Source organism: Spea bombifrons, chromosome 2 (assembly GCF_027358695.1).
Source record: "Spea bombifrons isolate aSpeBom1 chromosome 2, aSpeBom1.2.pri, whole genome shotgun sequence".
NCBI classification, from domain to species: domain Eukaryota; kingdom Metazoa; phylum Chordata; class Amphibia; order Anura; family Pelobatidae; genus Spea; species Spea bombifrons.
Window position 1 is genome coordinate 73627827 of NC_071088.1, and position 24170 is coordinate 73651996.

Below are 24170 nucleotides of genomic sequence, written 5' to 3' on the forward strand. Positions count from 1 at the left end.
TAACCTGGGTGTGAGTTCCTGGAAAAAGTCTATACTGCATTGAATGGTAGGAGATGGACTTTCTTTCCAGGGCCTTTGCGTTAATTTGACAGGGATCCCAGCACACCTGTGTAAAATGGCACTGCCAGAACAAATGTAGGAAAGTAAACCTGAATGCCTCTTTTACCCTCAAGGAGCTGCATTCTTCCCCTAAATACCTCAGGAAGAGTAGGACCCCAAGCAGGTTGCAGTCGATCATGCAGCTTGTCCACCCCAACCAGACCTGTGTCATTCTTGGCCGCATGATAGTAGACAGTCCAGCCTTTATCAGGGACACAATCTATTACATCAAGGATCGCAAGGTCCAAGCTGCACTGGCCAGCATTGACCAATAGAAAACATTTAATCCTTTGTCCCGCAAGTTTATAGGTAAGAGTCCTGTGTAGGTTTGGTTTAAGGGAGATGTTCTGCTATAATGTTGACCTAATGTACTAAAATGTTTATAGTCTGGTTCTGTAATGGCTGGAAAACTGACCCATTCCCAGCTTGATCTGGGTTCTGATAAGCTGCCATCTTTCACTTTTGTTTTTTCAGAATCCTGAGATAAGAGGAATCTCCATGCCAGAAGAAACAGAGAGGACAGAGATAAAGACCTCGCTCTACAAAAGGATTAATCCCCAGTCCTTACTTTCCTGATCCCCAGCCCTTGGACCATTGTCATACCCCGTTCCGTCCATCCTCGGGTTATTCGTGCAGCATTCTCTCTTACTCTCACTCGCTCCTACACACCCACTCACTCTTGCTCATGCTTTCTCACACTCTTAATGTCTCCCTTCCCGCAGCTCCGCAGCTTCTCTTGCATCTTCTTGTTTCTTCTGTGTCCTTTTTTTGTCCACTTCTTTCTTTTGTCTCTCTTTTTTTACACAACTTCTTCTTTCCCTCGTTTTTCTTTCTTCTGCATTTCCCTTTCTTTCTATTCTATCCCTTTTGACACTCCTTTTCTTCTATCACCACCTCTTTCATCTCTTCCTTCTCTCTCCCTCTTTTTATTCTTTCTTCTCCCTTTATCTCTTCCTTTCTTTGTTCTTCACACATTACAACTCATTCCATCATACCTACCATATCATCTCTCTAATCACACCTCACACCAATAACATACAACTTATATGACACCCAGCCTTCACATCTGTCAACTACCCCTAGCCACCACACATCACACCTCACTCCTATCACACGCAGCCTTCAAACATCAGGCCTTTCATACTCAGCCATCACACTCACTCCCTCCTTCCTTTTACTTTCAGCAGAGCTAGGCTCTCTAGGAGATGCAAAAGGGGGTGAAGCACATACCAGGGAGCAGGAATGGAAGGAAGGGTCACGTCAAAACAGAGAGCTAGCAGCTCAAGAAGGAGCTCTGCCCTTTTGAGGAATTCTGCTGCTGCTGCATAAACACCAGCCTTGCATTGCCTGTATTTTACTTATGCCACGAGAGGCTTCTAAGGGCTGAAGCTGGTAAAACACTGGCTGGGGTGGGGGCAACTGCCCTTTTGTCCTGTGTTGATGGCCCTGGTAGGGATGGTGCGTGAGCTTGGTTCAGTTGGGTGTGGTTCCCAATCTCTACAATGGGTTAATAACCACTTATTGCGTATTTGCATCCTTAATGAGGAGCCTAATGATCTAATGTACAATGACCAGGTGCGAGAATTTTTTTGGCTTAATCCATCTAAAATCAAGTACCTGGGAGAGATGGAAAGCTTGACGCTTGATCCACTGGCCTTAAGGCTGAGTGGGTTTCCTTGAACCCCAAGGTGCTTACAGAGCCCCCTGGTTTGGTCAGCCAGGGTGCTAACAGTGGTGTAACGGTGCAGGGGAACTGGTTTTGCACTACACACTGTGCCAGTAAGAGCGCTGTACAACACTTTTGCACTTTTTTTGTATTCACTCCTTACTTAATACCCTATCCTATGGCTGATGGGTGGAGAATTTTTAAGACGCCAGTTTCACTTAAGTTTTTGTGCATGTGTGGTTTTAAATGTATTTTTGACACTTAATTTTAGGTGACTGCAAAATGCCATAGCGGACAGCAGGTCTTCTTAGATCTGTTTTTTTTTGGTGTGTGGTGGGATGGGCTGAGCCTTTTGGCCACCGTCCTCCCACTTGAAGACTTCAGTGGGTCCCTCTTCAGGAGGACTGTAGAAAACGTGGCCCTTTTAAGACTTCGATGTAGGAGGAAAGGAAGGGGCTGGAAGGGAGTGCCTTGTTCACAATTTTTACAATTTGTTTTCTGGAAGCATGAGGCACTTCGTCTAACAGATGAAATAACAATTAAAATAACTTGTTTCAAATCCCTTAAGGTTGCCGTTCAGTCGCTTATGCATTTTGGGTACAAACTATATTGTCTAAGACCCATATGAAATTGGCATTTAGGGTAATAATATTCAGTATGACTATGAGGATGCTGTAGATATTTGGGAACTGCTTAGCAATGTCCTCCACTGTCACCCTGGCTAGAAGGTAGCACTGAACGTGAGGATCCCCAGTCACGTATGATGAAGGAATCTATATCATTCTGCCAGTCTCTGGAAAATATGTTCTAACAGAACAGGCATATCACTGTAGCTGTAGATATCCAAGCCATCGTATGTTTAGAGAGGGGCGTTTTGCCTTGCTGGTAAATGAGAAATTTTTTATTGGTTAAATCAACCAGATACACCAAGAGCTGGATCCCACTCCCTCTCACTCTGTAAATGGGTGGCTAGCCAAACCTTAGTGATATTAGGATTGTGTAAAAATGGCATGTTTTGTATAAAACATACAATTTAATTTTTAATTAAGTAATATCCCAGGCTTTAACTGTGGAGTACTGAAAGTGATTATCAACAACCTCCTTAGAAAGTAAGGAAAAGGAGTGTACAGCAAAGCTGATGAGTTAATATGGAGGCTAAATTGTTGTTCCAAATCAAAAATCTTAGCATCTAGTAGAAGGGGAAGAACTTATAAGAGTTTGGGAAATGCTATCATTTTAATTAAGTGCAATCTCCCAGGAAATGTTACATGAGGAGGTCCCCGAGATTTGATTTGATTTATGTACTGGAACAGATTCTTCCAAAATCTTCGGTACATCAAGAATATAAATGGTATTTATGTGAACTTTAGAAGATATGAAAGCATTTTCTTTGAAGTCTTAAGCTCATCTAGCCTACAAAATAAAGACTACACAGAATATCATAGTAAAAAAATAAGCTCTTTCTTTTAATTACACAAAGAAACAAAGCATTTGTAACAAAAATACAGAGCTCTGGTGCAGTGGGAGTTGTCAGTTCAGTTTCTGTTCAGTATCTGAGACACCAGTGTAGGAATATGCTTTCCCCAGCACGATACGGTCACGTAGCAGTTTAAAAAAGGCATAGTAATTACTGAAAAGAATCAGAGCTAAGGAGATGGTATGGTGCCACTTCTCTGAGGACAGAAGCGAGTAGAGCTGGTAAAAGATTAGAACTCCCTCCAGGGCTGTTAAAATGTTCAAGACACGCAAAGGTTTACTGAAAAAAAACTAAACGGGAGAAATACATTAAATCATTTATCACACTAGTGTACAATTACAATTATTAAACAATATACAGTATAAAAAATGGTGCTAAGACCACTTTTCAAACTATGATGTAAGAATTGTTTTGTAAAAAAACAAAAAAACACCCAATATGTAAGGGACATGATCATGTACTTCTTTTCTCAATACTCACATGAAAGCGGAAGTGCGAAACATCAGCGGGAACGGCCACATTGTAATGGCCAACTGCTTTGTAGACATTCTTGTTGTATTTAACCAGGACTCCCTGTGGCCACATGCACTCCTCCATCCACCTGTCAGACATAAACCGTCATTAAATGACTCAAAGCTTGTAAGGTTTTTGACTGCACCCACATGAGGGCATCTGCGTGGATGTTTTCAACTAAATATTAAAAAGGTTTGGATTACTAAGGTATCAAGTCATATGAAGAGCACACATCTGCATTTTGTATTTGTACAGAATGGGTAAATGAACTTACGAGTGCTGCAGCACATTGGAGCAGAGGGCTGGGTCCACCTTCTGCCAGCAGCCTAAGTGAGCTGCGGCCTTGTGTAACAGATCACAATACCGTGCAGGCAGGAGGTGCTGGGTAAGAATGACTGAGGTGCTCAGGGATACTTGCAGAAACAGTTCACAGGACCACCGCTTATCATAATATTGTGTGCTCTGGTCATGATACATAAGAGGTACAAAGAGGAGGTCAGATATATATAGATGAATCACAGGAAGGATTAGAGAGGGGAGGGAAGATAAGATAAATCATTACATACGAAGATAGCAACCTACAGATCAAAAACCATTAAGAAAACAACATACAGAGCAACACAGTCATATCTACAAAAGAGAACCATATCACAGAACACAGTGCAGGTAAGGCATGCAGATATCATTTGATACAAAATCCTCTTCAGAATGTAAGCTCTATTAAACAGGGCTCTCCACAAATTTTACACATCCAGTTATTCACTTGGAAAAGAAAAAGTTAATTTAGTAGTGGTCAACTCTTCCACAACCATAGATCCGTTTATTTGGCATAAAAAACACCCTTAACAGTATGTTCACTATCACAACTAGTTATTGCTTAGTCCCAGCCAATGTTCATGCATGTTTCTCAGCCACAGTGACAGTGGAATGCTCATAAAATCATATTAATGATTACCTTTACAAACCAAACAGGCACAAACGCCACATAGTAGGCAGACAGCATGGAGCTGAGCAGCACTTCCCGTACACGCCAGTTGAAGTCCAGCTTCAGGTAGTGTACCTCGCTGCGGATCAGATCAGGAGAAAGGCAGCACGCGTGTGTGGGGAGTGGGTCTGTGTTCGGCATGTGTAACCTCCACATGTGCTGCAGAATTGTAAAGTAATCTCGTCCTCCCCGCTCCACTTCTCCACTAACACGGGAACCAGGCACAGGGGAAAAAAGATTTGATCGCCGAAAATCATAGCCTAGCTGCAGGAAAGGAATGTACATACCAAACCTGAGGGACATAAGGAGTTACAGAAGTCACCAACCAATCCTAACAGAGTTATTTTCCATAAGAAAGAATAAAAATGGCATTATTTAAGATCAAAAATACTAAAGGAATTTAACAAAAAAAGTTTATAAAAGGGGGAAATGTTAGAACAAGAGTTCATAATCTAAAACTAGAGGGTCAGAAGTTTAGATGTAATGTGAGGAAGTTTAATTTTAGAGTGGTCGATAAATGAAATGGCCTCCTATCAGAGGTGGTAGAGGCTAATAACGTGAGGGAATTTAAACATGCATGAGATATGCTTAAAGCTATCCTGAAGTCCTTACATCAGAAAAAAAAAGGGCAGATAAGATGGGCCGAATGGTTCTTGTCTGCCATCAGATTCTATCTTTTTATGTTTGATGGCGTCATATTTAACAACCAGTATGTGACTATTGCACCGATTCTTAGCTCCGATAACCTTTTTTGCTTTACATGGCGTCCCATGGTTTTCAATTAGCTTTTGGAGGGTCAGACTGAAAATCATGGGAGTTGGAGCTCAGCAACAGTGAGAGATCACGTTATTGGGCTATGTCTAAAGGACTAAAAAACTAAAAACAAGACAAAACACTATATAGCTTTAAATTACAGACACACTGGGTTGTATTGATTTCAAATCTGTCCCTTATTACACTTATATAATATAACTAATTATAACCTTAAATAAGGTTATTTGATATTTTGGTTTACAATGTCTAAACTCATTTGTTTAGTACTTGTAAGTGGTCACAAGTTTCTGACAGAATATGTGATGTCGGTCTGCCTGTTCTCTCACTCACTCACGGGTAGCACAGGAAAAGCAAATTGAGGAAGGAGTGTGTCCTGAAAAGAAGAATAATGGAGCGACACAGACTCCAGCCTGTTCCGGTAAGCACTGCGAACCGTGTAGCTACTAGCAGCAGAGAGTGCGGTAGGGAAGACTTTCCTCCTTGAGAGGCCTACATAAACAAAAGAAAGAGGTCAACTGATAAATAAAATAAAACCACTAAATACACATATGATCACATTGCATAATTACATACTCACCTCCCTTACAATTGCTCCAATCAATCTCCTCGCTAGCACAATGGTTGTAAGGGTCAGCACATTAAAATCAATTAGGTGGAAATTCTGCAGGAGTTACAAAACATATCCATTATAAAACACCAATCAGGAACAGAATCCTGATGTAGCACGCTAAGGAACAAAGAAGCTGCTATACAAAATATGCTACATGACATGGAAGGCAAGAACGCCCCTACTTATTTGGCAACAGAGAAGAAGATAAACACTACAAAGCCATATGCACAACAAACAGAATACATTGTCAATGCCTGACTGATGAAGCAGTGTCTGCATCTTGAACTAATCAAACACATCCCTGATGTCTCTTGCCATACTGAACATGGACATAATTACAGGATCCAGTTGTTACCCTTCCACTGTGCCCAGTGACCAATGCTCACCAGAGAAGTGTGTGATGGAGGGTGGGTAGATGGATACCACCAGACAGTCTTGTAGATGTTTATGTAGTGCACGAACAAGGCGATAAGGTGACAGAAAAAAAGCTGCAGCTCAAAAAGGAGGTGACGGTCGGCAGGAAGCTCAGGTATCTTGCAATGTCGCAGTGGCACCACAGTCTGAGCTGCCAGAGGGGGACTGGACATACCAGTGCTGGAGCTACTCCTGTGCAGAGGAGAGGATACATTGTGTCGTGTACTTGAGATATCATGACAGAAATGTAGATATTAAATAGCACATTTAAAAAATAAATCTCTTCACATATATTTCTAATAGACATATGAATCTTTTGTATACAATTGCATATCATCTAACATGCAAACTTTTCTCCATGGCCAGGCTTAAGCTAACCGGTGCTCTGTGCCCATCTGAAGGGAAAACATTTGAAATGATCATATTGCTATAACAATTATTGTGTCCATAACTACAGCAATCTCAGCAGGCCTTAGCTATCAGGTCAGAGATCAGAGTTCCCGGCACCGGTGCGGGGAATTCTCTCTGATAGTCGGGGAAGGTCTGCGCGATGGACGCAGACAACCCCCACTGCTAGCCGGCTGCAGCATAAGTGTAGACATCTACACACTGCCCCGGCTACATGACAGGGGAGTCAGACGCACCGGTAAGTTTGGGGGGGGGGCAGGGGAGTGTTAAATGGGGGGCATAAGGCATTTCTGGAGGCAGAGTGTTCTATGAAATACCTTTTAACCCCCTTAATGCCACTCTGCCTCCAGAAATGCCTTTTTAACGCTCCATACGCCACTCTGCCTCCTGAAATGCCTTAAACCTCCCTATATGCCACTCTGCCCCATAATTTGTCTTTTAACCCACTTAATGCCAGAGTGACATTTGGGATTTAGGGCATTTCTGGAGGCAGACTGGCACATAGGGGGTCAAAAGGCATATCATGGGGCACAGTGGCATATAGGGTTAAAGGGCATATCATGGGGCACAGTGGCATTTAGAGGGTTAAAAGGCATATCATGGGGCATTTCTAGGGCAGATGTGCATAACTGGGGGGCAGGTTGGAAAATAGAAGGAACTAAAACCAAAATATTTCTCTCAATCCTAACTTTTATTAAAAAAAAATAGTTTAGATGAATTAACATTTACTGGTAAAACTTTTTTCCTATAGGGTCGGCATATATTCAGGCTTTTTCTTTTTTTCCTAAATTAATATTCAGATTTGGGGGGTCATCTTGTAATCGAACAAATATGCAAGAATCATTTGCTCTTTTCTTTTGTGTACATTGTTCTTTTTCTAGACACAAGTTGGACAATTTTGATACAGTGTCTTCTCCGTTGGTATCAGTTAATTGATGAGGTCCTAAAATCCTGCAGTGCACTGTGGTAGCTACATGATCTAAAGATAAATGATCTTGATATTGTGATAACAAAATCAGATGCAAATACATATGGTCCAAAGGCATTATATTAAGGCTTTTTCTTTTTTTCCTAAATTAATATTCAGATTTGGGGGGTCGTCTTATAACTTATATTTAAATGTAAATATTATTACCATATAATAAGCATTTAGCATAGGATTGAGCTTACTATGAAGCTTCACCACTTATACTGTACCTGGCTCTGGATCTCACTCCACCGACAGCAGAATTTCCTCCATGGGCTGGACCCCCTGAAGACCCTGGCTCACAAAAGTTAGTCCGGCAGTAGGACGTCCGGTTTGGCCCCCGGCGTCCTCCCGCCATGTCTGAGTCAATTACTCTCCCGGTCACAGTTTGACATGGAAGACAAATTCACATGCTGTATAGTTCATTAGGGGAAAGAATGACATAAGCAAAAAATTACAATGATAGAGATTAAAATGACAGAACCTGAAGTAAATCAATACATCATTGGGCTGTCAATGAAAAACGAATATACTCGGGTACTTCGTAAGTTCTTAAATGCGCATTCCTTAACCCGAAAAAATAACATTGCGTTTCTTAAGAAAGAGCCACAGCACATTGTCCCTCCTCGCTTTTTCATGCCAGCCACAGCTGCCTAAAGCAGACACTGGCAAAAAGCAACCCGTTTCAAATAACTTTCCTGACCCCTTCAGCTCTTACACTTTTGCCATATTCCTTTGGACTGCAGATGGCCGCAAGGCCACCATTTCTGCGCCCCTTTTACTTCATTTGTGCGTGTGTGTTTTTAATTTACGATGTGATTACTGTAGCGTCGGTTCGTTGCATGACTGTCTGTTTTGTGTGTGTTGTCTCGTTATTAACAGCACACACATGCTATCACTGTATATACTTGCTAATGTTTCTACACGCCTTGCATGCAACGCACATACAGTAATCTCAATCAAGGGGGAGTGCTTTCCGTGCATGAACAAGGGGTGGGGGGGTCTCATCAGACCCCCTGGAACTCTTGCAACTCAGCACCAGAGCAGTGTCATGATGAGTATGCTGCAAAATACGCACCAGCAAGCCAAGAAGTGGGGGGGTGGGGAAGGAAGCAAATGCATAAGGGAATTCCGCTGAATCCTTCCGTACAATTTGGGAGGCAAATGGTAATTTAACGGCCGCTTATCTATCATATACATTAAGATGCATATGGCAGCTGGAGCGAAGAAGCAAATTGCTACCGTTACTACATGCTTTCTCCCTCAGTTCAATGTTATAATAATACTAAATAAATTTTAATATATTAATTTTTGGTTATGAAGAAGGGTTGAATAAGGGTGTGTGTAATATATATATATATATATATATATATATATATATATATATATTACACACACATTACAAACCAGCAGAAAGGATGTGTCAGGATTTAGACCTAGATGAGGTTATGGCAAGAAAATCCAGAAGGGGGCACCATTATTTTACAAGAGGGGCATCAACAAAACAGGCTTCCAATGGTGAAGTATTAAGAAATATAAGAACAAAAATGTACGCAGAAGAGCACCAACAAAGTATATAACTGCAGCATTATGAAAAACAAGTGCAAAAACTGTAGGTGCGCTAAAGGGGACAGAATAACACAGTTGGGTATATTACTGATCACAGAAACGAAGAAATTGAATACAGCATCGGATAATAAGCCCCCCCCCGCAGAAATATTACAACAGACAAGCACACCGCGAACATTACAGCATAACGAGGCTACCTCATGCTCCCCTCATAAGTATAACAAGCAATGTTAGCCCCTACCCTCCCACACTCACCACTGCTGCCCGACGTGAGCGCGCTCTGTGTTAAAGAAGCTCGGGTGCGCGCGTAAGGAAGCTAAGGCTCAGGGGTCAGGACGCAAAATCAACGTGATGAAGTCAGACGCATGCGCTAAGCATGCGCGAAGTCAGAGGCGTGCATATTGCGCTAAGCATTAGAGCAAACACCCACATTTGACATTTGTTGAGTTTTGGCGCTTTATTTCCGAGTTACCGTAAAGGAGACGGGAAAGGGATGTCGTTTTGTGTCTCATATGCTTAGAACTCAAAGGAACACGCCCCTTGGTGTACCAAACAACGTTTAACCAAAATAGACCTGTCACAGATAAGGCCGTAGTAAATAGGCGCATGATGTGAAAATATTTGTAGGGGTTTGCACTGGTAAAAAACAGTGAGCAGGGGTGCGTATAATTCCCTTTTAGCAGAACGTTCTGTAGTCTGTAAACGACAATAACGTTTTGCGAACACTTGGAGTCAGCATGAAGAGGGGGGCAGTGTGTGAGCGGGCCGGTTATAACCTGGATTGTACTCTTTGTTTTTGTAGTATTTTGCCAAATGAATCATCAGTGTTGATGATGTTTTAAAACCTCAAGTGAAAATCACTGCACAATTAAACTCCAATGCCCATAAACCTCCAGGAGCCACTTCCGGATTGGGTTGGCAAAGATTTATGGGAGTTGTAGTTCCCTAAATCGAGATCCGCGTTTTACTGCCCCCTGTTGCAATAGGTCGAAATTAACCAGGGCTCGTAATAGTCAACTAAATCCAAACCTTGTACGTTTGGTAGGCTAGGCTTTACTTACAGGGAGAGATCCTGTTACCGGTACCTTTCATCTACTCATCAAATACTTCCTCATGCATTTGTTTACAAACCTACAACATTGTATGAAAAATGGAGAGATAAGTGGTGCAGGAGCGTAGGGGCCAAACAACATGGAGTTAGAAACAGCATAGTCTGGTATCCTTGGCTATCATTTCAGAGATCAAAGAATGTGTCAGGTGAGTCTGGTGATCCATTGTGGTGTCTAAGCGATGACAACCTCATAAGGACAGGACATGTTTCTATAAGTGCTTCTTGTTGGGAGTTAATTGTAGCGGAGTTGGTTGAAAAGAGGTATTTTACATTTGTTGCATGTAATGCGAGCAATTCACCATCGCTTTGGGCATTGGGGTCTGATTTGGCTGAGATGGTGAGGCCTTGAAGTGCTGGGAAGGTAAGACTCAATAAAGTCAAATAGCTTCTCCTAATGGTCTCTTTTGTTTGCAACTGAGTGTAGGACAGTGAGAAATAATGTCAGTGGGTTTGTGGGGAACGCTATGTCCCGCTTTTACCTGCTTCCCCTCTGGAGGAGTCTGAAAAGGGACATCCCCATCCCTCACAACTGAAACATACCCTAGTTTTATCTGGATGTTATAAGGTTTTTGAGGGAAAAGCAACTAGAGAGAGTGAAAAAAAACCTTGGGGTCACCTAGAGTAATCTATAAACTCATCAGAGCCAAGGACATCATGGTGCTGATTCCAGGGTTTTTTGATGGCACAGTAGAGATTGGACTAATGTGGCATCAAGCAGGGTGACCAAAAGAAACAAGGACGTCGCATGGACAGCCACCCAGGGATGCCTCCCCTTAAGGACATTCATGAATGCTAGGGAGCTGTGCAGATACAGACACTGCCCACAGTGCATCGTAGTGGAAGAGACTTAATTTGTTCTTTTGCACAGGCTTGGTTGGGATCTTTGGAAATTGAACTCAAATACTCTGTGGAGAGGAAGTTCCACTACTACCACTCTGTTTTGTATGGATTTATTCTAGGAACTCACAAAGAGGGTGCCATAGAAGAGTGCTGCCTAATGTGTTGTATTAAAGATGCTTTGTGGTTTGTTGGAATCACCTGATCCTGGGTAGGGAACAGATCACTGTCCAAGACTGTTACAGGCTGAGTATCAGCTTGCTAAGAGACTACACCGTCATTGACAATCCCAAGGAGGATTAATCCCCAGTCCTTGCCCTCCTCATCCCCATCCCTTGAACACTTGGCATTTCTGTTGTAACCCCCATTCTCCACCCTCATTTCCATTCTCAGGTGTTATTCCAGCCACAATGCCTCTATATCTGTGCCCCTGGGACTGTTAAATGTTTTTAAACTGTATGATGTGATTTTGGTAGCTTTTTTAGGTATGCAATTGTATAGACAGTACACACATGCTATTATTGGTTATATTTGGTTAAGCTGTTGATGTTTGTGTTCTGTGCTGCATCTCAGTTTCCCTTCTATGTAATCTATGTTCAGTACTTGAATAAAATTCCATCAAACTCTGTGAGACAGTTGCAGGTTGATACTCCGCTTGCTTAAAGGTTACTCCACCATTCCATCACAGTCTCAAAAATGAAGACTTACATAACACCACTCTTCTGAACTCCTTAACCTCAGTTGTCACTCCTGCCATATTACTACATCGTTTTTGCACTCCTGGAACTGTTTCCTTTTTTGTTTTACTGCTTTCTTGACTGTTGCTTCTTTATAATATGTTACATACTAGTGTGTAAATGATTGTTGGTGCTATTCTGCAACACAGTGGAATACTGAGTATGATGTGAAAGATTTTGATTGTGCAAATATGTCTGTATATACATGATGAAGCTGTTCACATTTGTGCTCTATGCTGCATTGCAGAATGCCTTGTATGTGAAATGCATTTCTAACATACAGCTTAAGTCAGTCAGGCTAGAAATGTCTTTTGGTCTAGAACAGGGGTGGGCAATTAATTTTCCCATGGGGCCACATGAGAAATTGGAATGGTTTTAGAGGGCCAGACCTCTACAAACTACAAACTCCGAAGCCTTGTCCATTTTGTTAACTTATGTGCTGTTTAATAAAGTTATTCAAGCCTACGTCATTGGTAGAGGTGCTTGAATAAGTAAGGCCTGAATAACTATTAGCACAGCACAGAAGTGAACAAAATGAACAAGGCTTCGGAGTGCATACCGTATTTTTCGCTCTATAAGACGCACCTGCTGATAAGACGCACCTAGATTTTAGAGGAGAAAAAAAAGGAAAAAATATTTTGAGCTAAAAAATGGGCTAAAATATTTATTACAATAACTGAATAAGCTATGAACACAGTAAGACACACGCAGTAAGACACACACAGACACAGTAAGACACACACAGACACAGTAAGACACACACAGACACAGTGAGACACACACAGACACAGTAAGACACACACAGACACAGTGAGACACACACAGACACAGTAAGATACACACAGACACAGTGAGACACACACAGACACAGTAAGACACACACAGACACAGTAAGACACACACAGACACAGTAAGACACACACAGACACAGTAAGACACACACAGACACAGTAAGACACACACAGACACAGTAAGACACACACAGACACAGTGAGACACACACAGACACAGTGAGACACACACAGACACAGTAAGATACACACACACACACACAGTAAGACACACACACAGTAAGACCTCCCTCCCTAACCCCCCTTCTCAGTATCTCCCCTCTAACTCCCTAACCCCCCCTTCTCAGTATCTCCCCTCTAACTCCCTAACCCCCCCTTCTCAGGATCTCCCCCCCCGCCCCGGTCACTTACCTTAAACTCCTGTGTTGGAAGCGTGAGGCGTTTGTCTCGGGTGCCGGCGCTTTACGCTGGGCGCCGGCATATGACGTCAGACGCCGGCGATCCTTCCAACACAGGAGTTTAAGGTAAGTGACCGGGGCGGGGGGGGACACCGGACTCATTGGTGAGTCACCAGGACACTCTTTGCGGGCCGGTCCGAGCTATTCAGCGGGCCGGATGTGGCCCGCGGGCCGTGCTTTGCCCAGGTCTGGTCTAGAACCAACTCTGTTCCAATACTGTGAAGAAAATTGATACCACAAGTTTTTTCCAGTGAGGGTGTATCCTTGTGTCTGATTGGTTAGGGGCGTCACCCATGCAAATGTCAACAGACTAATAATCTGGGCAAATTCTTTGTTAACAAACATAATACAAACGTTACAAACATTCCTTTGTATTGCAGACCATTTTGAAAATTACTCTGCATTGTAATAGTGTGTTTTAGCATAAGTTTTACTTTGGCACAGTAATTTTAAAGATGGTTCCTTATATCTGGCACTTTTGTTCGTCAGTGAATTCATTAAGACTATACTTTCAGGGATCATTTCTATAGTTCTTAACTGGAGAAATGTGCTCGAAAGTGGTCAAACTCAGTAACCATGAGGAAGAGCTGCAGTGTGTTCCCCTGAGCATGAAGTGGGTATCAAGTACTGTTTATAACAGCTGCTTGTTACTTTTGATGATTGTTCCTCTCTTTATTCATGAGGAGTAGGAGGGGGAATACACAAGCTGAATGGTTATTCTCTTAAAGAAGTATAATTATAGATGAACTGTTGATACTGCTTACATTTTTGCAAGGGGGGATTAAGCTTTTCATTTATTTATGTCTTTGGCATCTCAGATGTGTTCGGAATGCAGCTATAAGATCCCTACTGAGAAAGTCAAAAGACAGATTGTCTGTCCCCACCAGATCTGTGGCATCCGACGGTACTGAGTCACAGACTGCCTGGTCCTCGTCTGCTCTGGTCACCCTAGACCAAGAGAAGGCATTCGATCAGCTGTCTAATGGTTTTATGGGACAGGTACTGTGGAGGTTTGGGCTGGGGGAGATGTTCTATTCCTATGCTAACCTGATGTACCTTGATATTTGCAGCTCAGTGCTGGTGAACACCTGGAAGACTGACCCCTTCCCAGTTCTCTCTGGGGTCGGACAAGGCTGCTCCCTTTCACCTCTTTTTGTCTGTTATATAGAGCTCTTTGCCGAATGCATCAGACGGAGTTAATTATTATTATTATAATCTTTTATTTATATAGCGCCAACAGTTTACACAGCGCTTAATACAATACATACATTCAAGGGGTATGACAAGACAAGAATTGACAGACTAAGACAAACCGATACATTAGGTGGAGAGAGCTAAGATAAGAGCAGAGATAAGAGGAATCAGCGCAACAGGCAGAGACAAGAAAGAAATAAAGTGCTCGCTCTACATGGATGACATGGTCATCTTCTGCGCAGACCAAGTAATAGACAGAGTAAAGTGTGCAGTGATGTACAAGGAACCATGCAAGGGAGGCAACATTGTTTTTGCATTCCTGGAACTGTTTCCTTTTTTGTTTTACTGCTTTCTTGACTGTTGCTTCTTTATAATATGTTACAGACTAGTGTGTAAATGATTGTTGGTGCTATGCTGCAACACAGTAGAATACTGAGTATGATGTGAAAAATTTGGATTGTACAAATATGTCTGTATATACATGATGAAGCTGTTCACATTTGTGCTCTATGCTGCATTGCAGAATGCCTTGTATGTGAAATGTATTTCTAAAATGCAATTTAAGTCGGTCAGGCTAGCAATGTATTTTGGTCTAGAACCACCTCTGTTTCAATACTGTGAAGAAAATTGACAGCACAAGTTTTTTTCCAGTGAGGGTGTATCCTTGTGTCTGATTGGTTAGGGGCGTCACCCATGCAAATGTGAACAGACTAATCAGACAAATTCTTTGTTAGCAAACATAATACAAACGTTACAAACATTTCTTTGAGTTGCAGACTATTTTGAAAATTACTCTGCATTGTAATAGTGTGTTTTAGCATAAGTTTTAGTTTGGCACAGTAATGTTAAAGAGGGTTGCTTATATCTGGCACTTTTGTTCTTCAATGAAATAATTAAGACTATACTTTCAGGGATCATTTCTATAGTGCTTAATTGGAGAAATGTGCTCAAAAGTGGTCAAACTCAGTAACCATGAGGAAGAGCTATGGTGTGTTCCCCTGAGCATGAAGTGGGTATCAAGTACTGTTTATAACAGCTGCTTGTTACTTTTGATGATTGTTCCTCTCTTTATTCATGAAGAGTAGGAGGGGGAATGCACAAGCTGAATGGTTATTCTCTTGATGAAGTACAATTTTAGATGAACTGTTGATACTGCTTACACTTTTGTAAGGGGGGATTAAGCTTTTCATTTATTTACTTCTTTGGCATCTCATATGTGCTCAGAGTGCAGCTATTAGATCCTTGCTGAGAGAGTCAGAAGAGAGATTGTCTGCCCCCCACCAGATCTGTGGTATCCGAGGGTACTGAGTCATAGACAGCCTGGTCCTCATATACCTTGGTCACCCTAGACCAGGGGCGTCCAAGTTTTTTCTGCAGTGGGCCGCTTCATCAGAATTGTATACGTGCGCGGGCCGCACTCATTTTTCACTGTGAGAAAATATGGCCTTTAATAAAATATGCAGATTAAAATAAAGTAAATGACACAAAACCTTTACTTTTCCTCTAACTGATTTTGGGGCCTAGAAAGTTTTGTGACTACAAATTCAGGATTCTGGATAAGTAAAAATAAAATAGTTCTATTTATTTTAGCGATGCACTAAAATGAAAATTGTGGACCAAAACCGAAAATCCAGGGTTCACTTAGCCGAAACTGAAAATGACCCCCCACACACTTTTAATAAAAGTAAGTTACACACCAAAATTGTACAAAAAATTATATATCATGATTGTTAACAGCAATCTCAGGCATACCCAGATTCCAGCATGAACTGGTTGGCTGGGCATTGTATTTTTTGTCCAATTTTATTGTGTAACCACGCTTTTATTAAAAGTAACACACCACAATTGGACAAAAAAAATCAACAATATGACTTGGCATGATAGGAGTGTGATTGCTAACAGCAAACACACTCTTTTTATACCCAGGCAACCAGTAAATGCTGGAACCTAGGCATGATGGGACTGTGATTGCTGTTAGCAGATTGCTGTTAGCAATCACACTCCTATCATCCCAAATCAGCCAGTACATGCTGGTACAGGGTGGCTGTAAGTGCAGACCCCATACTGCTGGCAGCAGCAATACACAAGGGGGCAGCTAGCCAGATTTCAGCATGTACTGGCTGACTTGGCATGATAGGAGTGGGATTGTTAACAACAATCACAGTCCCATCATGCCTAGGTTCCAGCACTTACACATCCATGCTATCACACACACACTGATTCATTCATTCACAGATTAATTCCCTCAATCAGGCATACTCATTCAAACTAATTTTGTGACATCAGCAAAAACTGTGACATGGCTCTCAATGCTTCTCTGCCTTTTGGCTAAGATCAAGTGTTGTCCCCTATCTGTTCTCCCCTGGATCTCTGAATCGCAGAGATGTGTCGCTCTCGTGCCTCACCCCTTAATTACGCCCACACTGAAAGCATTCAAAGGGGCTGTGAGAGCTGGCGGTCTCTCGACGGAACCCTCGCCCTTATTTCCTATTTCGGGGCATCCTGATTTCCCACCAGGGGGAGATGCCAGTCGTCTGTTGTCCCTTTGCCCTCCTTCTGTCTCTGTACTTAGGGTCTGTCATGTATCTCGTTGCTCCACCTTTCGGCCGTTGCCGGAACTGACGGGCCTCGCGACTAACCCCTTTCAGACTGTCTTTTTATATCACCAAATCAAGCACTTTCTCACTTCCACTGGTGTCCTTGCTGGTGGATCTCGCGCCCCTACCGCATTTGAACAACTGTGCCTAGCAGACAAGGAACCTCCTCACCTCCTCTCTGCCCTCTATGCCATCCTGCTCACACCGGCGATGCTCACTAAGCCCTATTACTTTAGTCTATGGGAGGGGGACCTGGGGATCTCTTTTTCCCTTGAGGAGTGGGAGAGGATGCTTATGATTGTGCACAAGGGGACCATCTCTGGCAGAGTGCAGGAAACGCTCTTTAAAATTGTGACATGTTGGTACAGGGCCCCCTTGATCTTCACAGGTTCCTGCCCCAGATAAAATTAGCCAGCAGGGGCTCCATCATTGGTTCTTCCTTGATTTCAACAGAAGAAAAAAGCATTTAAGATGTCGGCTTTCTCTCTGTCCTCCCTAACCAAATTTCCAGTCTGCGCAGACCGAGTAATGGACAGAGTAAAGTGTGCAGTGATGTACTAAGAACCTTGCAAGGGAGGCAAAGGAGTACCTGACATCCCCACCATGCAGAGGACTTTATTTGTGTGCAACTGCGTGCGCAGGACTCTGCTGGAAACTCCATGTCTCGCTTCTTCCTACTGCCCCTGTGGAAGCACCTCAAGTGGGAAAAGTGAGACAGCTCCATCCCTTACAATTGGACTATATCCTGGTTCTACTCGGATGTGGGCAAATCTGTAAGGGAGCACCAACTGGAGGGAATTAAGCCAGACCTGTGGTGATCAAGTCAGTGCCCTGGGTGGATGAGGGTAAAACTTAGTCCTGTGGTCTTAAGACCGAGGTAACTGGAAGCCCGGGGTGTTGAGGAGGGAGCAGGTCACAGTCCGTGACTGCCGCAGGCTTATCCACAGCCTGCTGAGAGACTACTCTCTTATGGACAGTGTAGAGGCTGAGGACTAGCCTAATCTTCGTCAACCCCTTCCACTTTTCACCTCACACTCACTTCCCCATTTCCCCCATGCTGTTTCCACTAATGTGCTAACTATGTGTGCCGTATCTGGAATTGTAATTGTACGCTGCTTCTACTGTATTGTTGAGCTTTCCGTTAACTGAAGTTGTACTGTATGTATTGCCCTGCGCTGCGGTGCAGTGCTGCTTATCACCTTTCTGATTTTATGAATACCTATAGCACTGTATATATCAAAAACAGGCACCAACCTGTTTACCTTTTTTTTGTTCGTATTAATAAACATTTAAATAGAAAAAAACAACAGTGTATGCACATAATGCTATCTAAATAAAAAAAGCAGACTAATACCAAAGAGTATTTTTTTCCTGTAGTGTCATTTGGTCTAGGTCGGACCGACCCTGTTGCGAAAGAAAATCGACACCATGTTTTTTCCAGTGAGGGTGTATCCTTGTGTTTGATTGGTTAGGGGCGTCACCCATGCAAATTTGAAGAGACTAATAATCTGGAGAAATTCTTTGTTAACAAACATAATACAAACATTACAAACATTTCTTTGTGTTGCAGACTATTTTGAAAATTACTCTGCATTGTAATAGTGTGTTTTAGCATAAGTTTTAGTTTGGCACAGTAATGTTAAAGAGGGTTGCTTATATCTGGCACTTTTGTTCTTCAGTGAAATCATTAAGACTATACTTTCAGGGATCATTTCTATAGTTTTTAACTGGAGAAATGTGCTCGAAAGTGGTCAAACTCAGTAACCATGAGGAAGAGCTGCAGTGTGTTCCCCTGAGCATGAAGTGGGTATCAAGTACTGTTTATAACAGCTGCTTGTTACTTTTGATGATTGTTCCTCTCTTTATTCATGAAGAGTAGGAGGGGGAATGCACAAGCTGAATGGTTATTCTCTTAATGAAGTATAATTATAGATGAAATGTTCATACTGTTAAAACTGATTATTATGAGGTGGAGAAACGCATAGTTAAAATGATACCATTTATTGGCTAACTGAGAGTTTAATTGCGGGCTTTCAAGACTGAGTTGTTAGGTCTCTTCCTCAGGCATTAATGAAGCTAACATAGACTTTTCTAAATACAAAAGCACAATTCACACATTAACAAAGACTTTAGATAAACACAGAGGTATTGGGGAATTTGTTCAGCAGTAAATTAGCCGGACTAGCAGAGATCCAATGGACAGATATGGTTCAATATAAAGGCTTTAATTGATAGCATGTCGTTATTAAGTGGGGTGGGTGTTTATGATTGCGAGCATTACAACTGTGTGTGACTTCAGTCTTGGTATCTACCTTATTTGCTTGATTATAAGATGACCCCCCAAAATCTAAATATTAATTTAGGAAAAAAAGGAAAAGCATGACTATAAGACTACCCTATAGGAAAAAAGTAGGAAAGGAAACTAGTAAATATTAATTCATGTAAACTATTTTTTCATATTTAATAAAAGCTATGATTGACAAAAATATTTGTTTTTATTTATTATTTGTTAACCTGCCCCCCCAGTTATGCAAGTCTTCCCCCCAGGCTTGCCACTCTGCCCCCAGAAATGCCTTATACCCCCTGTTTGTCACTCTACCCCATGATGTGCCTTTTAACCCTATATCTGCCACTCTGCCTCCAGAAATGTCTTATACCCTCCTATATGCCACTGTGCCCCATGATATGCCTTTTAACCCCCTATATGCCCCTCTGCCCCGTGATATGCCTTATACCCCTATATGCCACTCTGGCATATAGGGGGTTAAAAGGCATATCATGGGGCAGAGGGGCATATAGGGGGTTAAAATGCATTACTCGAGGTATATATAATTGCTAACAGCAATCACACTCCTATCAAGCCCAGGCAGCCAGTACATGCTGGAACCTGGGGATGATAGGAGTGTGATTACAGCCTCCCTATGCCATGCTACCACCACCACCCCTTACACATTCATGCTATCACGCACACACTCATTCCCAAACATGTAAATACTCATTCATTCCATTAATCACACATACTTGCTCAAAAACCCTCCCCCACCCCTTACCTGAACTGCAGACTTCTGCAGGGTCCCGGCTGTGCAAAGCAACTTCTCTGGCCCCGACCCCAGAGGAAGGAGGGGCAGAGTCATGTGACTACTCTGCTGGGTTCCTGTTCTCCTGCCGCTTGTACAAGAGGCGGTGCTCGCGACCAAAGCACTGGTAAGCAGCCTGGCCCCAGCGGCAATTTTTCTCTGAAAAAAAAACGGTACTTTCACATTTAAGGGCTTTTCTTCTCTTGTTTCTAGGGGAACTGTTTTTGTTGCAATAAAAAGCAGTAAGTATATCGGCTAGAATATATGTTTAGAGTCTCTATCCATTAATCTGATGGTCACTGTGAGGTCTGGAAAGACCATGAATAGATATTCTAGCAGATTTTCTTGGTGCTTTTAATTACGGTGTAGTTAAAACGATACACTTTATTGGGTAACTTGGCTAATCCTCAGGTATTAATGAGGCTAAAACAGAATTTTCTAAATACAAAAGCACAATTCACACGTTAATAAAAACTTAAAATAGACACAGAGGTATTGGGGATTTTTCTCAGCTGTACATTAGCTGGACTAGCAGAGATATAATAGACAGATAAGGTTCAGTCAGAGCATCTTTGGTCAGTTTACTCCCTGAGGGGCCATAAAACCATTTGACAGATGCCAGATCCATGAAGGTGTCAAATGTTCACAAGAAGGGGGCGTGGCTAGCACTCAATGGAGCAACACATGTAGCTGCTGAGCTCCAAGGCTTTCGTTCTTTTAAGCTACCGAAAGGGTGTTAAAATTGGACATGGGCAAGCACTCGAGGACCGTGAATACTCCCAAACCCTCCGGGGTTAAGGAGAAACACTCCAGCACCTCAGTCCGGTCCTTTTTCCAAACTTTTTCCAATGCGGAACATCGAGGCCTACCTGACAAGATGGCGTCGCCACCTCCGCGTCCGCGAAGCGCCCGCTCTGGGTCTCCTTCCGTGGCCGACTCCAACAATTTGCTGCTGTCTCAGACAAACCCATCATGGCAGGAAGCAATGAGAGACTTGCCTACCAAGGCTGAGATGTCAGACCTGTTCCGCTCGGCACTATCAGGGGTCCTTGAAGACCTACAAGAAATAAAAGAAAATCTTTTGCAACTTGGTGACCGCGTGGTAGCCTTGGAAGAGGAGCGGGAGAAGATACGTTACACACCGGACGACATCCCTACAACGGTCTCCCATCAACAGGAAACGGTCGCACCACTACTCCGGCAGATGGAAGACCTCGATAATAGAGGACGGCGGTCTAACCTTCGCATCCGGGGCCTTCCAGAGTCTGTCCCTACTGCGGACATAATGTCCACTCTCACGTCCATCTTCAACAAGAACCTGGACAGACCAGCGGATTCCCCGATTACTCTTGATCGCGCTCATAGGGCGCTTAGACCCAGAGGTCCCGACACACAACCTCCACGCAATATAATATGTTGCCTCCACGAATACTGCACTAAGAAATTCTACAAAAATGCAGATCAAAAATGCCTATCCAGTATGAAGAACACACCATCTCCATTTTTCAAGATTTATCACCCATCACACTTCAGACTAGACGGATGCTGCACCCACTCACCTCTATGCTTCTCGAGGCTTCTATTCCCTGTCAGTGGGGATTCCATTTTGCCTTGATCGCTCAAAAGGGTACTCAAGCAGTGATATTGCGCCATCCTACAGACCTACCTGACTTCTTAGGCTCCCTGGATCTCCCTCCACTGGACCTGCCGGAGTGGTCGTCTTCACTACACAAGCCCTCCATTACGCGACTACCGAAAACCGGCTGGTCATCTCTTCCACAACGCCGCCGACGTGGTTGACACGTGTCTGGCCCACTGCTGTTCCTCCATGCGGGCCGTTAAGTATCTCACGTTTGACTCTTTTCTTTTTTTTCTAATACCATTTTACATGTGCCTCAGATCTCTTTTTATTTATGTTTTATGTTATTCTCGATATGACACTTTTTGTGTATGCTTATATTTTTATGCATCTGCCCATGTCTCCATGCACACATCTACACATTAACACTTGGGCTGCTATGGCCCTTTTGACTACACACCCTTCACACATACTTCCACACTCGAAAGCCTCCCTCGGGGTGCACATCACTCCCTACATCTACACATTTTCATTGCTTTTTGATCCCAGTCTCGAACATACTCCCCTTCTTCCACTATTTTTCTTTATTTTTCTATTGCTTTACTGACACTTCATTTACACTAGTCATGTACACATCCTGCTACTACGGACCCCTCCAGAGTCTACCACTCAGAGCTCCAATTAATGGACTTCCAAGAGGGTATGACAATTTTAGGGGGCGACTTTAACATGACTTTCCCCCCCGTGGTTGACAATTCCTCTGGCACTTCATCTGTTCCCCATACTCAAATCAACCGGGTTAAGAGGCTGCTGCATATGGCACAGCTCATAGATGTTTGGAGAATGCAACACCCTACTACTAGGGATTACACGTATTACTCTGCCTTACACGACCATCATACCCGTATTGATTCCTTTTTCCTCTCTCACCACCATCTCCCCACTCTTCACACTTCCTCCTAGGACCAATTCCTAGCATACTGAGTGACCACGCACCGGTCTTAACTTGCTTTGTTTCCAAAGCCCTGGGTATGGCGTCTGAATGAAAACGTTCTCTCCGATCCTTCGCTTTCTTCAGGTGTTGCTTAACATGTACGCCTATACTTTACTGAAAATATTACCCCTGGACTGTGGTTACCCACCATCAGAGGCGTATCTACTGAAAATAGCGCCTATGGCAAGCACTGAAATTGCGCCCCTGTCCAAATATCTAAAACCCATTTACTAGCCCCTGCTGCCCATATATATATATATATATACATATTAGTCCCTGCTGCAGATAGCAGGTATAGATCAACACACAAACCCAGATCAATTGAAATTCACTTGTGATCTCAGCACTGAAGGTATATATATCAAATAAACAGAATCAGACATACAAATCCTGTATTTCCAGGTATACAATAAAAATGAAACGTAGCATCGCAGGTATAGATCAAATACATGGAAACAGCATTGCAGGTATTGATCAACTGAATAAGACATATTAACCCTGTATTTGCAGGTACACATAAATAATGTATGGAAACATAGCATAGCACTTATGAATCTACAGAATAACACAAAAACCCAGCTTTGCAGGTAAAGATCAATTGGAATTCACATGAAAACATGGCATTAAAGGTATATTTAAAACCCCCTGAAATTACAGGCATAGATCACAGGTTGCACACCCCAAAGTCAGCCCTGGCGTCCACACTGCCCACATACAACCTGACCAGCACCCAGATAACACACATAAGATTTGCAATCTTTGTCCCCAAATAGCCAAGCACAAGTCAACTTTGTCCCCAAACAGTCCGGCCTGTGCCATCTTTGTCCCATATACACCCTGCCTGTGCCATCTTGGTCCCCAAGGCTCAAACCTCCTGCTAGTGCCAACTTTGCCCTTCCACAATTATACATCTATGATACACAAACACTTTTACAGTCACTCACTAATTCACACTCTAATTCAGACAACTCATCCACACATTAACTCATGCTCTCCCTCAGACAACTCATCCACACATTAACTCATGCTCTCCCTCATTCAGACAACTCATGCTCTCTCTCATTCAGACAATTCATCCACACATTAACTCATGCTCTCCCTCATTCAGACAACTCATGCTCTCCCTCATTCAGACAAATCATCCCCATATTAACTCATGCTCTCCCTCATTCAGACAATTCATCAACATATTTACTCATGCTCTCCCTCATTCAGACAATACATTCACATATTAACTCATGCTCTCCCTCATTCACTCAATGCGTCCACACATTAATTCACACTCTTTACTTATATCTACCCCCTCTCCTTCC

General features: G+C 42.7%; 1 protein-coding gene and 3 non-coding genes across 5 annotated transcripts; 3 read left to right on the top strand and 1 right to left on the bottom strand.

Annotated features, from left to right (window-relative positions):
• Nucleotides 1-3204: 3204 nt before the first annotated feature.
• Nucleotides 3205-9844, bottom strand: TMEM39B (transmembrane protein 39B). 2 transcript variants are annotated; one of them, XM_053457278.1, is made up of 9 exons: nt 9738-9844; nt 8144-8326; nt 6511-6730; nt 6092-6175; nt 5849-6003; nt 4711-5032; nt 4030-4217; nt 3723-3843; nt 3205-3532 (listed from the first exon to the last, which is right to left on the bottom strand). In XM_053457278.1, the coding sequence occupies exons 2-9, from the start codon at nt 8269-8271 to the stop codon at nt 3296-3298; spliced, it is 1455 nt and encodes a 484-aa protein (XP_053313253.1). In that variant the 5' UTR covers nt 8272-8326; nt 9738-9844; the 3' UTR covers nt 3205-3295. The 2 variants fall into 2 exon arrangements, with proteins under 2 accessions (XP_053313253.1, XP_053313254.1); XM_053457279.1 differs by lacking the exons at nt 6092-6175; nt 6511-6730; nt 8144-8326; nt 9738-9844 and having other exon boundaries at nt 5845-5974.
• A 4071-nt stretch (nt 9845-13915) lies between these two features.
• LOC128481142 (small nucleolar RNA U3) lies at nt 13916-14131 on the top strand. The gene has a single exon (XR_008350900.1). It is a non-coding gene; the product is annotated as a small nucleolar RNA U3 (small nucleolar RNA).
• Nucleotides 14132-15505: 1374 nt separating this feature from the next.
• Nucleotides 15506-15721, top strand: LOC128481145 (small nucleolar RNA U3). Its single transcript, XR_008350903.1, has one exon. It is a non-coding gene; the product is annotated as a small nucleolar RNA U3 (small nucleolar RNA).
• A 3175-nt stretch (nt 15722-18896) lies between these two features.
• On the top strand, nt 18897-19112 carry LOC128481140 (small nucleolar RNA U3). Its single transcript, XR_008350898.1, has one exon. It is a non-coding gene; the product is annotated as a small nucleolar RNA U3 (small nucleolar RNA).
• The last annotated feature ends 5058 nt before the right edge of the window (nt 19113-24170 follow it).

Excerpts from the sequence above, each read along its gene's own strand:
- TMEM39B (XM_053457278.1), bottom strand. The coding sequence starts at position 8,271 with ATGGCGGGAGGACGCCGGGGGCCAAACCGGACGTCCTACTGCCGGACT. Across the intron at positions 6,731-8,143 it reads GGAGTGAGATCCAGAGCCAG|GAGTAGCTCCAGCACTGGTA; the intron begins GTACAGTATAAG and ends TCCTCTGCACAG. Across the intron at positions 3,533-3,722 it reads TTTCGCACTTCCGCTTTCAT|TTTTTTTTCAGTAAACCTTT; the intron begins GTGAGTATTGAG and ends TCTCCCGTTTAG.